Source organism: Penicillium samsonianum (assembly GCF_028829775.1).
Source record: "Penicillium samsonianum strain IBT 33392 chromosome Unknown utg000004l_segment0_segment0, whole genome shotgun sequence".
Classification (NCBI taxonomy): domain Eukaryota; kingdom Fungi; phylum Ascomycota; class Eurotiomycetes; order Eurotiales; family Aspergillaceae; genus Penicillium; species Penicillium samsonianum.
The window spans coordinates 3,595,923-3,609,938 of record NW_026643262.1 but is presented as its reverse complement, the minus strand read 5'-3'; the positions used below and the strand labels follow the sequence as shown (position 1 = coordinate 3,609,938).

Sequence of the window (14,016 nt, the reverse complement as noted above, 5' to 3'; positions counted from 1 at the left end):
ACTATATTTAACATTGTATATTCTAATTCCGAGTTATGTGCCCAATGCAATCTCTCTCGCTCGCCGCAGGGTATCAATAAAATAACCGCCTTCTTTAGGCTCATGGTCTCTGACTTTTATCCCCAGTGTGTGTGGCCAGGACCGCTCACTCAGAGTCAATGGCTTTTTGCTCTAAGTATTCCATGAAGTTTTGGGAGAATCTCACAACCTGCTCGTAGACCTCCTCGAACCCATTAGCACCCCCATAGTAAGGATCCTTCACCACCTCACCGCCGCCAACGCGATCGTGCAGCTTTCCACCCTTGCCGAAATCACCAAACATCCGCACCTCGGCAACCTTCGCATCAGCCCCGTATGCACCGATGGCAGCATCTACGTGCGACCGCGTACTCCTCGAGCTTGGCTTGGTGTCGGTCTTCCTCTGCAGAGTCGCAATAACCGAGTCGCGCACATCCTCCAGGTCGCGGAGATTGGACTTGTCCATAGCGAGCAGGTAGTCGAAGGTGAGGAAGTCTTCCCTTGTCACTCTTCGGGCAGCATGCTCGTAGTTGATGATTTTGTGGCGGCGCAAGGTGGACATGGTGCGGGAGTCGGGCGGCTCGAGGCTGTGGTAGGCGGCTGTACCAGCGGAGTCGATCTCACCGATGGAGGGGTGGGTAGCGGCCAGGTTGCGGAACACTCCTTCGGCCATCGGGGAACGACCTAGACAGGTTTAGCATGTCGCAATGGCGGGGGAAGAATCGGGCATGATGACGAACAGATGTTTCCCAGGCAGACAAATAGCACGCTGGTGGGGTGCCTGTTCGAGTTGGAAGCCATAGTGGGGTAGCAGGGATCACCAAGGAATTTTGATGTGATTTTCAGGATATGCAGAGCTAGGAAGTAAGTGAGACGATAGTATACAAGGACTTGGTTCGAGTTTAACGATGCAAGTCGGGTATTATCGATAGGCCCTAAGTCGGGGTCTCCACCCAGGATGGATATCTTGACCTGCATTACGTCGCTGCTACACATATATGTTGTACGTCAGGGAGAAAGCAGGAACAAAGCAAGAACTAAAAGATGTGCAGATCAAGGCCCATATCCAGCTATTGAAGCTGGAGATACGGAGTACATCACCTATTGATAGTAGGAACAGGCAGCTGTTTATTTTTATTTTTCAGTTCACTGAAAAATAAAAAAAGAACAGTAGCCTAGCCACAGTGTGACTTCCGATGACCTCAGATGCTAAAAAAAGCAACACCGAAAAGTGAGAACAGGCTGCCACTGGTAGGGGCTAAGAGGAAATTGGTGAGCCACATGTGACAAGCCTGTGTGGCTGAGATCCAGTCAGTTGGCCCAGTAACAAGATCGGGTTCACTCCAAGTGGGGTTTCTCCTCTTCAACAATCCGTGGCTCAAGGGTTTCAGGACTCTTCCCAAGGTTCTTTCCTGCAATATCATTGGGTCTTTTTGTTCCGAAAGAAGAATCTGAGGGAATCTGCTCTTTTTTTCTAAGGACTGTCCCCTGTATCTCTATTCAACGGGCCTAATCAGCGTGTGAAGATACCTCCACAAGGCAGTGCGGAGCAGCACAGACACTTCTGATTCGCCCCCATATCCACCCATTATCGTTGCCGGGAATCGAAAGGCGTCGTAAACAACAGAGGGGACAACCCAGATTTATTCCACATTTTTTCGATCGCTGTTCTTTACCTACTACGCGGTCCTGTGACAATCCATAATCCATATACCCTTCCCTTGTATCAAATTTCGCTTGCGATCCTCCTTCATATCTGAAACGACGCCGAGAACTTGTATCCGTCAATCGGACTAGGGACTCCTCCCGCTGACGCTTAATATTCCACTCGGCGCTCCTGGCGCAATCTCCAACAACCTTGGGGCGGGATAATTTCGCTACACTCAATCCTAAGGCTCCTCCATTATGGCCTACAATCGTGTGGGTGCCGGTTAGTGCTCCTCCAGCCTTATTGGACCCTCCCTCTCTCACTCTCTGTCTCTTTTCATGTTGCCTGCGCATTCTCCATCTCTCTGAAACTGGTCAAATCAGTGCTGGTCATTGATTCAATGGTCTCAGTACGATTTGCGCTGTTAGATTATTGCCATTCAAGCTTTCATTGAGGAATCTTCTACGACTCAAAACTAACAATGTCGCGAACAGACCCGTTCGGAGACGAGCACACTTCGCCCATGTTGAATCCCTCCCATCTTACCGGATACAGCAATCGCACACCTTCCCCAGGGCGACCACTGGAACATGGTTACCAGCTCTCTGACAACCCATATGGGCCTCAGTCGCATCTTCCCATGCCATCCAGTGATCGCTTGGCCGAACAACCTACTGTGAGTATTACGAGATAAGAGCGAAGTATGCTGTGTACGACCCAATACTGACAATCTACCCTGAAAACAGTACTCGGTCGAAAATGTTGATAACTCCTATGGCCACCATGATGCATACGACGCACACCGTCCCTATCCTGGTCACGAGTATTCGCTAGACCCTGAAGCCCATCACGACGCCTACTACACCCAACCCTACCAGCCTACACACACCCCACATGATGATTATGACCTAGGGCAGTACCCGGAGGGAGGACACACCCCCTTTGAAGTTGACCAGCCCATGCTGGCAACAGGCGAAAACCCCTTCGGGCCGGACCCGTATACTGAGTTCCAGGATGAACCGCGCCCGACGCCCAGCCCAGCGCCTATTCGCCGTTGGAAGACGGTGAAAGAAGTCCAACTTTTCAACGGCAACCTCGTCCTCGATTGCCCCATTGCACCGAGACTGCTCAGCCAAGTACCCCACGCCGAGGCACCAGGTCGTGATGAATTCACGCACATGCGATATTCGGCTGCGACATGCGATCCTGCCGATTTCTTCGAAGAGCGGTTTACCCTCCGTCAGAAGCTTTTCGCAAAGCCTCGCAACACCGAACTCTTCATCGTTGTGACCATGTACAATGAAGATGATTTCCTCTTCGCGCGCACGATGTCTGGTGTGTTCAAGAACATTGATCACATGTGTTCGCGCACAAGCAGCAAAACGTGGGGCAAGGATTCGTGGAAGAAGATTGTAGTCTGTATCATTAGCGACGGTCGTGCCAAGATCAACCCTCGGACGCGCGCTGTGCTGGCAGGTCTGGGTGTGTACCAGGACGGAATTGCGAAGCAACAAGTCAACGGCAAGGACGTCACCGCGCATATCTACGAGTACACTACTCAAGTTGGGTTGGAAGTAAAGGGCACTCAAGTGCATCTCAAGCCTCGATCCGGGCCTCCTGTGCAGCTGATTTTCTGTTTGAAGGAAAAGAATCAGAAGAAAATCAATTCTCATAGATGGTTCTTCCAAGCCTTCGGTCGTGTCTTGGATCCCAATATCTGTGTCCTCTTGGATGCGGGTACCAAGCCTGGCAGGGACTCGATCTATCACCTCTGGAAGGCCTTCGATGTCGAGCCCATGTGCGGTGGTGCATGTGGTGAGATCAAGGTCATGTTGTCTCACGGCAAGAAATTGCTGAACCCGCTGGTGGCTGGTCAAAATTTCGAGTACAAGCTCAGCAACATTCTCGATAAACCCCTTGAGTCTTCATTCGGTTTTATTACTGTGCTGCCTGGTGCGTTCTCCGCCTACCGTTTTGTCGCACTGCAAAACGACAAGAATGGTCAAGGTCCACTAGAGCGGTACTTCCTAGGCGAGAAGATGCACGGTGCCAATGCTGGTGTCTTCACAGCCAACATGTACTTGGCTGAGGATCGAATCCTGTGTTTCGAGATTGTCTCCAAGCGCAAGTGCCGATGGCTCCTCCAGTACGTGAAGTCGTCTACTGGTGAAACCGATGTGCCTGATCAGATGGCCGAGTTCATTCTCCAGCGTCGTCGTTGGCTGAATGGCAGTTTCTTCGCTGCTGTCTACGCCATTACCCACTTCTACCAGATCTTCCGCAGTGATCACAGCTTCATTCGCAAGTTTATGTTGATGATTGAGTTTGTCTATCAGACAATTGCGATGATTTTCGCGTGGTTCGGAATTGTACGGTTCCCCCTCCATCCACCATTATTTTGTATCTATGCTAACGCCCTGCGCAGGGTAACTTCTTCTTGGTTTTCCACATCTTGACAACATACTTGGGCTCAGACGAGCTACTGGGTACTGCTGGTAAGGTTCTAGGCATTGTCTTTGAATGGCTATACCTGGCAACTCTCGTTACATGCTTCGTTTTAGCTCTCGGTAATCGACCCGGCGGATCCAACAAGTTCTATATGACCATGGTCTATTTCTGGATCGTGATCATGATATACCTTGCATTCGCTGCCGTCTTTGTCACGGTCAAATCGATCCAAACAGAGGTGGCCTCGAACACCTTTACGGTCAGCCAACTATTCACCAATAAGACGTTCTTTTCTATCATCGTCTCGCTTGGATCGACCTATGTCATGTGGTTCCTCGCCTCGTTCATCTTCCTGGACCCATGGCACATGTTCACCAGTGTAAGTGATCCTGTGGATCTAATTTTGTTGAATCTTCTAACATCCTCCAGTTCATTCAATACATCTTGCTTACGCCAACCTACATCAACGTCCTCAACATCTATGCCTTCTGCAACACCCACGATATCACATGGGGAACCAAGGGAGATGACAAGGCCGAGAAACTGCCCTCTGCGCACCTTAAGCCCGGCGGTAAGGTCGACGTCAACATTCCGCAAGACGACGGCGATCTGAACGCGCAGTATGAGGCTGAGATTGCCAAGTTTGCCATGAAGGCCCCCAAGGAGGTCGCAACTATTACCGAGGAAGAAAAGCAAGCCGACTACTACAAGGGATTCCGCAGTGCCGTCGTGCTCGCCTGGGTATTCTGCAACTTTGCTCTTGGGGCTGTTGTTCTGAGCGCTGCCGGTTTGGAAACTTTCGACGACACATCCAAGACTAGTGCCGAAGATGCGCAGACCGAACGCTCCATGATCTACATGGAAGTTGTTCTCTGGAGTGTTGCCGCTCTCTCAATGTTCAAGTTTATGGGTGCAATGTGGTATCTGGTTGTTCGTATGGTGAGTTATCTTCCTTGCACTAAGACTTTTGTCGATCATATACTAACATTTATATTCTAGTTCCGTGGCGTTTGATTCAGCGAACTTTTAAGCATGATGATTGTGTTCCTTTGCGCCTTGCAGCAATGCTATCTTTTCATATATCCCCTGATTTTATCCGGATTTGGATTTGGTTACAATACCACGGCGGGCCCGGTCTGGTATGCAAATGGAAATGAAAATGGAATATGTTTGATGACTTCCCCGCGATATGCTTTTCGTCCTTTGTGACACGTGGAATGACATGATATCGTGATGCATCTGGTTTTGGTCTTTTCTTTATATCATTTGGTCTGGTGCATTATTTGCATGTGCTTGCCTCTGCATATGTATACTTGGGCTCATGGTTTTTGTGTTTCTTGTGAGAATTTGTGTACTATATCTGTAGATATGGAGGAGCATTGATTATTCTGCAAACTTTGTGTTTATCCAAAAAAAGGAGTGTTTGTGTAGATGAATCCGAGGCATCACTGGAATTGAGCAGTCAAGATGCGAAGTTTCAAGTAGTGAGTAAATATAGTGACATACTTCTATCAGTTATGAGAAGGTTTCAAACAAGCTACATTGCTCCAATAAGTGTCTAGCGTGCACCAAATATATTAACACTATAAATCAGCACCAACTATCTAATCCAAATCAAATCAACTTCAAGAAGCCTGGTTCTTAGAATGCACACATAATGCAATTCCTCCAAGTACCAGCCCCATCCCCAACCATGTCTGCTTTGCAATCACCTTGCGCTCAACATACCACTCTCCAAGAACAGTAAACAAGAACGCACTCGAGTTTGCAAGCGGAACAGTTAAAGAGAGTTCTACACAGCAACTGGTTAGCTATTCCACATCTCAAACCCACAGAATCAGAAGCCAAGAAAGCCAAGGAATGACACCTACCATGTTTCCCAACAAGCAAAAAGAACCAAATACTGCCCGTGAGATTGATAACCAAGGGAATCGCATACGCAGGCGTGCGAAGCAGATTAACAACCGTCCAGAAAACAGAAACAACCTTCGCCCGCAGCCACGACTGCTTCACAGGAGCTCCACGCCTCCACGCCGGCGTAGGTATATCGTCCCGGTCCTCATCTGCGCCGCTTTCCCTGTCTTCCGTAGTATCGCGACTCCCGCTCTGTCCAGAGACTTCACCATCCGGCCCTGTATCTGCATCCGCAGTCTTCGGTTTCCGGTTCACATCACTGCTGCTCGTACTCCGCCTCCGCACACCATCCTCGTCACTGTCTTCTTCTTCCTCCCGAAAGACCAATTCCTGTGCCTCACCCGCATCCGAGAACCCGGTTTGCGGCGAATCTTGTGAGCGTCCTCTTCTGCGCTCTAGGGAGTTCGATTCGTTTGCTTGCTTCTCTTGTCGGGCGTTGAAGTCTGCGGCGGCGCGGCGGATAAAGGGGGTTGTGAAGCCCCATGCGACGCCGACGAGTAAGAAGGAGAGCACGTAGCTGAAAACAGAGGGGGCGGCTTCAACGGGGATGCCAGCATCTGGATCCATGTTTGTATCTTGGGACCTGGGAGGCTGTTGGACAATTGGTTGGTTTGTTGCACGGTGTTTTACTGCAGCCCTGACGTTGGTGCAGGCGATGGACCGTTGGTCTGTGCGTTGCTGATAAGATCCAGATAAGGTTGCGTCTGACGATCCTTGCATCGATAAAATGGATGCAAGGGTTGGCATGCTTTAGTTCATTGACAGATCGGGGATTTTGAGAATTTGAGATAAGGAATAGTAAATGAAGTAATGGCGCATGTACTGTATATTTTACCAATAGGTTTCGCGTACTTTGGGGTCAATTTTGATTGTTCTGAGGTTGATGGGCATCCTCAGGCAAAGTTTAGCCACAGTAAATTGATACAGCACTTAAGAGACGGCGTGAAAGAATAGACTGACTTACCTGTAGGGTTTCACACCGTGGAGGCTTCAACCAAGTCTGAGTGCGATGAAACAAACAAGATTCGTCAGTCAATTGCTCGCAACCCACAAGCCCACAAAGATACTGCACAAGAAAAGAATCAAGTACAAAATTTGCTCTCAGTAGGTCAACTGCGAGCCTCCGATCAAGCTTGCCCGGCCGCCACCGAGGGTGTCGCCACGTCTGATGGATGTGAAACATCATCAAGACCGATTCATCACAGAGCAAAAAGAGACCCACCACCCGCCTTCTCACTCGAACCCACTTCACCAGAGTCCACAGCACCAGAAGATCAGTTCCCTTATATCCGTTGCTTAAGCGAACGCCGAGGCTTGAGAAGACGAACGCCCACTGTGTCCGAGAAAAGACTCCTGATGTGCTTCCTACTCTAATGTGCTCAAACGGTCGCCCGTGCAGCATCCCCCTACTTCTCTCACCAGCAACAGTAACTCCTCCTCTTTATGTATCCTCACTGGCATCTTGAACCGTGGCAGCCCGCTGCCCTTCCCCCTTCAGTGCCGCTCGTCACAGGTGAGTCTGCTGTCGAATGCCCCCGCCAGTTATCCTCCTCCATCGTTCCAGGTGAGTCTGGTGTCGAAGCCCCATGTAAGATAAGAAACACTTGAAGAGATCGAAAGAGGGAAGGAGGAGAAGTATGACAATGAGGGTATTTATATGTTGGGGGAAAACACCACACCTTCTGAATCGGGAAGGCACCTTGACACCTATTGACAACGACTATAGGACGGAATGAATGAACTTTAATTTCCTGGCTTGCTTACTTCAACCCTTTTTGATACCAGTAGGTATCATAGTTTTTATGTGAGCTATATAGCCTGTTCTGCTTGCTTGCCCAGGACTCTAGTTACATACGCGATTCAACATATCGGCGTAGCGGCAATGATTATATGTCATGGACTTTGAGATCTCGAATACCATGGTACGGTCTGTGGTAGATCGCACGTGTCAAGCTATACATATCTACCTAGGTAGGAACTGTAGTCTACTAGAGTCAAACCAAGTAAGCACTAGGATGTGTGATATCTATATTAGCGGTTGTCAGGTGATCTTTCGTGTTAATTTCCCTGTGGCTTGTTCAAACCCATATTATATGCTCCACAAAGATGTAAATATGTCCGATTACGCCATCTATAGCCCTGCGATGGAGAACTGTCGAAAATTCATTGTGCGCATGCGACCGGTTTTGGAAGGTCGGACTAGTGGTGATAATATTGTTTTTACTATTCGGGATGGTGAGCATGGCTTTGATGGTGATGTTCGATATGAAGAAACTTGGTTGCAGGATAGCTTCACGGTTGCAGTAGGTACTTGGGTGGAGTAGTATCTTGAAGTAATATATAGTAATATATATATATATATATGTATGTATGTAGTCTATTAGAACAATATGTCTCTTTGTGCAGCACAGCACGAGAGACTCAAAAAGGAACAAAATATAAGAGAGATAAACAGGAAGGTTGGTGGATGGCCCAAAAGGCATTGGACGAAAGGACAAAAAAATCAACAAAAAATAGCAAGGAAATATAGACAAAGAATGATAAATATTAGCAAGAAGGTAGTGACAAAATTTAGTTGCCACCCTTCGATTTCTTCCCAGGAATGAGTTTGTTGACTGATTCCTTTATATCCGCACTGCTCCACCGCTTCACGCGGACAAGATAGTACATGATAGTAGCGACGAAAATATTGAAAGCAATGAATGCCCACATGATACCGAAGTTGCGCCACCTTTCAGAATAGAAGATACCGGCCGTGCCCAGGTACTGATCCGCAACTTGGAGAGAGCAGTAACTGCAATCGCTCGTAGCCTCGGGATTCATCAACTGACCGCCAGCGGCGGTGACATATTTCATGAGGTACTGTCCGCAAGTCTGGCCCGAGGGCGGATCGAAGATGGATAGTTCGGCGGTCGAGCATACCACCTGGCGATTGTGAAGCTGTGTGCCAGCCATGCCGCCGATCCAGTATGTAAATGGCGAGACACGGTACATGAAGATCCAGAAGCCGGGAAGAGCAGATGGGGGCTGCATCACACCGCAGAACGTAAGAGACATCGCGAAGAGAAGAACGACTACTGCACTGGCGGTTGTTTCGTCTGGTAGACCAGCAATGACCATGTGGGTGAAGGTGCTGGCGTAGATGAAGAAGACAATGCAGAACAGGAGGACGGTTCCCTGGGTCAGCGAATCGGGGATTCCAACGACAGCATAGAAGTAGGAGCCGTAGGTCAATATACCCATGACGACCATGAAGGGGACCTCAACAATGATGTTTGCGATGAGGAAAGCTTTCCAGGAGTAGGATTTGCTGGGACGTTCACGTCCCTCGTAGAGCGATCGCTGGCTGACGAACACGGGCATGATCTAGTGAAATTAGTGTATGTTCATTTGCTTGGATTCTGGGTTGAGCATACCTGTTGCGCCAATGATGAGAAGATTGTACAAATCATGAAGAGAGAGTAGATGACGGTCTGCATGCCTTGCAGCGACGTTTTGGCACCGTAGAAAGAGAAACCAATGAACAGACCAGAGACAATTCCAAGTCCCCATTTCGCCAGAATGTAGGATGGCATGCGCCAGTATTGCTGGAACACGCGGGATGTGACCTGGGTCATTTGGAACCAGAACGGCATGGCGAATTCAGAGTGACTTTGTGTTGAATCATCGGTGGCCGGGGGTTCATTTTCCTTTTCTTTATGAATTCGCTCGAGTTCAGTCTGGACCTGCTTGCTTTCATTGCTCTGCTTCCACACGTCGAACCAGTCCTGGCCCTTGTTATTCTGACCAGCGTTGACAATGCCCAGCATGTATTCAGCTGGGTTCTCGCTGTCCTCACACTTACGCGCACCGTTGGCTTCGAAGTACTCGAGCATTGTGCTAGAGTTGTCTCCGACCGGACCAAAGTACACAGTCTTACCGCCTCGGGCAAGGAACAGTAGCTGATCGAATTGTTGGAAGAGCATAGCGCTAGGTTGATGGATTGTGCAAAGAACTGCTTGGCCGTGCTCGGCAAGCTTGCGAAGGAATGAACAAATAGCCCAAGAGCTCTGAGAGTCGAGACCACTAAGACACAGTTAGCATTTGGAAGGTGTGAGAATTTGTTGCATGGGGTACTTGCCTGGTAGGCTCATCCAAAAAGAGAAGCAGCTTGGGTTTGGCGGCCAATTCGACGCCGATAGTCAACAACTTGCGCTGTTCGACGTTCAGACCCTCACCAGGGACACCAACAATGGCTTCGGCAAACTCCTCCATCTTCAACATTCTGATCACATCCTCGACATAGTCGTGCTTCTCCTTAGTCGAGACAGAGGCTGGCTGACGCAACATAGCACTGAATCGCAGAGACTCACGCACAGTAGCAGTATCGAGGTGAAGATCCTGCTGCTGAACATAACCTGTCTTCCTCTGGAAACTCTGATCCAATTCACGACCATTGACAAACATATCACCAGTGATAACACCCATCGATGTGCGGTGTGCCAGTACATCAAGCAAGGTCGTCTTACCAGCGCCACTGACACCCATGAGTGCAGTCAGGGTTCCAGGCTTGACCCAACCAGAAACATTATCCAAGAGACGACGTGGCTCGCCCTTAATCTCAATATCATAGGACACATCGCGCCAAGTGAAGGTATCGGTCTGAGCCTGGATAGCACCCATTCCCTGGTCGTCTGTATCCGCAGCAGGCTGAGCTTTAGATGGCTCGGTGCTTTCAACATCGGATCCAGACTTGTGGCCTTGGCGGAAACGGGCAGGCTCATGACCGCGACGGAAGACCAGAGCTTCGGCGGTACTTGTAGTAGCGGAGTTCAGCTCGGTTGCGACAAAGTAGATCATCATGAAACCGACCAAGAAGGCTATCAGGATACCAAAGTTTCGCCAGACGTGGCTGTAGCTGTAGGAGTAGTTCAATTCAATGTACCGGTCACCGTTGACTGTTCTAGATCCTGCGACCGAACCAGCCGCAGTGCAACTGAATGCATTGCCTGATAGGTCGGCGTATGCGGGAACATATGATGAGCAAGGGAACTCGCGACCATGGAACTCGTTGGCAATCAGTATCTCGAAGGCGTAGTAGATCGGATTGAGATAATGAAGCCATTCGAACCAAGGATGCATAGACGGAACAGGGAGGACAAAACCGGTGTAAACAACGAGGATCAGAATCATGACACCTGCCAGACCCATTGCCTGTGAGATAGTTTTGGTGACAGCGGCTAATGTGCGGAAGACTGCACTCATGACGAACGTGATGATGAGAGTGATGAGGAAGTAGAGGAAGAAGTTGGATGCTTCTCGTTTCAGACCGGCCAGGAAGTATAGGATGATGTTAAACACGACAGCCAATGCAAACTTAACTGGTATATCACTGAGCACACCAGCAATGGCTTCCGTGGCGGGATGATAAAAGGCAAATGAGGCATGTTTTTCGACAATTGGCCGTTGTGAGTAGAGACTGTTGATTTCGGACATTGCTGTGAGGGCATTGAGAAGGACGGCAAAGAACAGAGTTGCACCTTTTGACGTAAACCCTGCAGTTGCATCCGGAGTCCCGTAGAAGACTGATCCGATGATCAGAGCCATGATAATATTAGTGCCCACCGTAGCGATGGTTGCGGCAGCATCGTTCCAGAGTCGTTGATAGGCGCGAATGGTGTTGAGTTTGATTTGCATAGGAACACTGATGATGTATGGAGACTTGGGCCGGGTGTGTTTGGCCTGGGCGCCACGCTTCCATTGCTGGAGATCAGCGACGGCTTGCACATCATTTCCAACGGGATTTTGTCCTTCATATTCAGCAGTTTCAAACATCAATTGCTTGTATTCAGGTGACTTAAGCCATGCGGCCTCAAAGTCCTCAGGCGTACGGGGAACACGATTCTCCATGCCGGGCTTAGCTTGCCGCTCCTGAGGATTTGTAATCGAAGTGAGGAAATCTCCAGTGGTCTGTCGAGTCGGACAATCCCAGCCTTGGTTTTCAAAGTAGGACTTGGCTGCGGCAGCAGGTCCAAAGAAGATTTGGTGGCCTTCGTAAAGTACAATCACCTTGTCAAATACATCGTAGATGCTTTGACTTGCCTGATAAGCAGCGACCGCATGACACGAGCCAGTGATATCCGAGGACAGTCGCAAAGCCTCGACAAACTTCAATGCCGTGGCGGAATCCAATCCTCGAGTAGAGTTGTCCCAGGCAGCGATTGGAGCATGAGCCAGGGCCATCTCTGCAATACTGACACGCTTTCGCTCACCACCCGAAACACCACGGATGAAATCATCTCCGACGCGCGTGTTATATGTGTGACTGAGTCCAAAGACAGCCATGATGATCTGAGCCATGTATTTGGCGAATTCTGTGCGCGACATGCCTTGGAACCGTTGGGCGGGAGTTCGTGTTGCAGCTGCAAACTCTAGAGTCTGACCGACAGTCAAGTTCGGAAAGTGTCTGTCAACCTATACAATTCAAAGTTAGCAATGTTTTCATTAGCGTGGTCGATGTTGGGACTGTACCTCTTGGTTGTATACTAGCTCACCCTTGAACTCTTTTATCATGCGAGATTGAGAAATTCCTAGTGACTGTTAGCTCTATTGTAGAATGTTGGAGCTCGAGTTTTACCATTGTAATGAATGACACTCTCCTTATCCATACTCAAACCATGCAGCTCTCCAGTCATGGACTTCAGAAGTGTACTACAGCCGGCACCTGGCCGACCAAGCACAAGCAACAGCTCGCCACTTTTCAAAATGCCATTGAAGTCCTTGAGGATTCGCCTTTGAGGAGAGTGTGATTCACGAATGATTTGGGGCAACCGAAAAGGGGCAGTCAGGGTCGATGTGACTGTATCTTGGAACTGGAGCGCAGCGCCCGATCCATATACATTGAGTTGTTTGAAAACGACGTCTGATGTGTGTCCCGAGGAGCCATCCCGGTTGAGCTCGTTGAACGCCGCTTTGAGCCATTTTTGCAAATTGAACTTTCCAGATTGGGGGTCGAGAGATGGATCCTGTGCAGCGAGGACTGCTAGGGTATCTGTGGTTCCAGGGGTCGATTGTCGGCGAGACCGTTGAGTGGCTATTCTGGTGAGGGTCTCAACATCGACTTGGTCGATGAATGCCATAGGAGACTCGTCGAGAGTTGATGCATCTCCGGTATGAGGTGGAGTTGGTCCATCCTTTTCCCTGAAGGAGGAGCTTGTCTCGGACGTCATCGTGCCGAGAAAGAATGGGCAAGGAGCACAGGGATATTTGGACAGAGATTCGAAAACAAATTATAATGGAAAATCATTCAAAGGGGGAGGGGAATGATTAGATATTTAAGTCTTGGGCACTGTGGCCATTTCCGTTTTTGGATGACATTTTTACATTGAAACGTAACTGTGGATCGCCGTCGGGGGTCGGCGCAATTGAAGGCAATTGAGGAAATATATGAGTGGATGTGCCTTGGTATGATCCGGGAGCAATGATTGGGTGAGTTGACACCAAATCAATCTGGGCAAGTCGCCACAACTGTATCCTCCACTGCCCTACGCTATCATTGACGCTATGCAAACTTAAAATCAGTAAGCCTCGTGCTGAGTCAGCGGGACTTTCTTGGACCCTCGGCCCGGGAAAACGGATATTGAAGATCCCGAGCCCCCGGTCCCTCCGATTTTAGGTTAGGCACCCATGGACCGGTACATCGCTGGATGCACTAGTCCTTATGTATGTACATAAGTCTAATTATGTCCTAGCCTACTCCCGTACCGAGTAGAGCTTGCGAGGATCTGAAATCTTCCCGCCCCACATTTCTTCTAGATTCTCCTTTATTGATCCACAATTTTTCTTATGAAAAGTCTCCAGATCCAGGGTTCGGATGAAAATTCGGTCAGATTGGTCCTGTATCGGCTCGGGAACACATCGGCGCGTTTGCTTTTGAAACAAAATTCTGACGTTCTAATAGGTCCCATATTTACAATGTCCCGAACCCGTTATACCGGAACTAAATACTT

General features: G+C 49.1%; 5 protein-coding genes across 5 annotated transcripts; 2 read left to right on the top strand and 3 right to left on the bottom strand.

The window, feature by feature from the left end:
* Nucleotides 1-145: 145 nt before the first annotated feature.
* On the bottom strand, nucleotides 146-1,014 carry ltpA (tyrosine protein phosphatase LTP1; the record flags this gene model as incomplete). The annotated part of the gene is made up of 2 exons (XM_057281000.1): nucleotides 146-702; nucleotides 759-1,014. 2 exons carry the CDS (start codon nucleotides 1,012-1,014, stop codon nucleotides 146-148), a joined length of 813 nt encoding a protein of 270 aa, XP_057135260.1.
* Nucleotides 1,015-1,722: 708 nt separating this feature from the next.
* On the top strand, nucleotides 1,723-5,466 carry chsA (chitin synthase I). Its single transcript, XM_057280999.1, has 6 exons — nucleotides 1,723-1,948; nucleotides 2,161-2,342; nucleotides 2,413-4,035; nucleotides 4,092-4,493; nucleotides 4,544-5,053; nucleotides 5,114-5,466. The coding sequence occupies exons 1-6, from the start codon at nucleotides 1,924-1,926 to the stop codon at nucleotides 5,126-5,128; spliced, it is 2,757 nt and encodes a 918-aa protein (XP_057135259.1). The 5' UTR covers nucleotides 1,723-1,923; the 3' UTR covers nucleotides 5,129-5,466.
* Nucleotides 5,467-5,739: 273 nt separating this feature from the next.
* On the bottom strand, nucleotides 5,740-6,595 carry N7471_008279 (uncharacterized protein; the record flags this gene model as incomplete). Its single annotated transcript, XM_057280998.1, has 2 exons — nucleotides 5,740-5,906; nucleotides 5,986-6,595. 2 exons carry the CDS (start codon nucleotides 6,593-6,595, stop codon nucleotides 5,740-5,742), a joined length of 777 nt encoding a protein of 258 aa, XP_057135258.1.
* A 1,547-nt stretch (nucleotides 6,596-8,142) lies between these two features.
* On the top strand, nucleotides 8,143-8,352 carry N7471_008278 (uncharacterized protein; the record flags this gene model as incomplete). The annotated part of the gene is made up of 1 exon (XM_057280997.1): nucleotides 8,143-8,352. The coding sequence occupies one exon, from the start codon at nucleotides 8,143-8,145 to the stop codon at nucleotides 8,350-8,352; it is 210 nt and encodes a 69-aa protein (XP_057135257.1).
* A 247-nt stretch (nucleotides 8,353-8,599) lies between these two features.
* N7471_008277 (putative ABC multidrug transporter) lies at nucleotides 8,600-13,236 on the bottom strand (the record flags this gene model as incomplete). The annotated part of the gene is made up of 5 exons (XM_057280996.1): nucleotides 8,600-9,394; nucleotides 9,445-10,093; nucleotides 10,149-12,481; nucleotides 12,539-12,597; nucleotides 12,645-13,236. The coding sequence occupies 5 exons, from the start codon at nucleotides 13,234-13,236 to the stop codon at nucleotides 8,600-8,602; spliced, it is 4,428 nt and encodes a 1,475-aa protein (XP_057135256.1).
* Between the last annotated feature and the right edge of the window lie 780 nt (nucleotides 13,237-14,016).

What these genes read in the sequence shown, in the direction of transcription:
- chsA (XM_057280999.1), top strand. Translation starts at nt 1,924, where the DNA reads ATGGCCTACAATCGTGTGGGTGCCG. An exon ending in GCTTGGCCGAACAACCTACT is followed by an intron (nt 2,343 to 2,412) that starts GTGAGTATTACG and finishes CCCTGAAAACAG; the next exon opens with TACTCGGTCGAAAATGTTGA. An exon ending in CATGGCACATGTTCACCAGT is followed by an intron (nt 4,494 to 4,543) that starts GTAAGTGATCCT and finishes AACATCCTCCAG; the next exon opens with TTCATTCAATACATCTTGCT.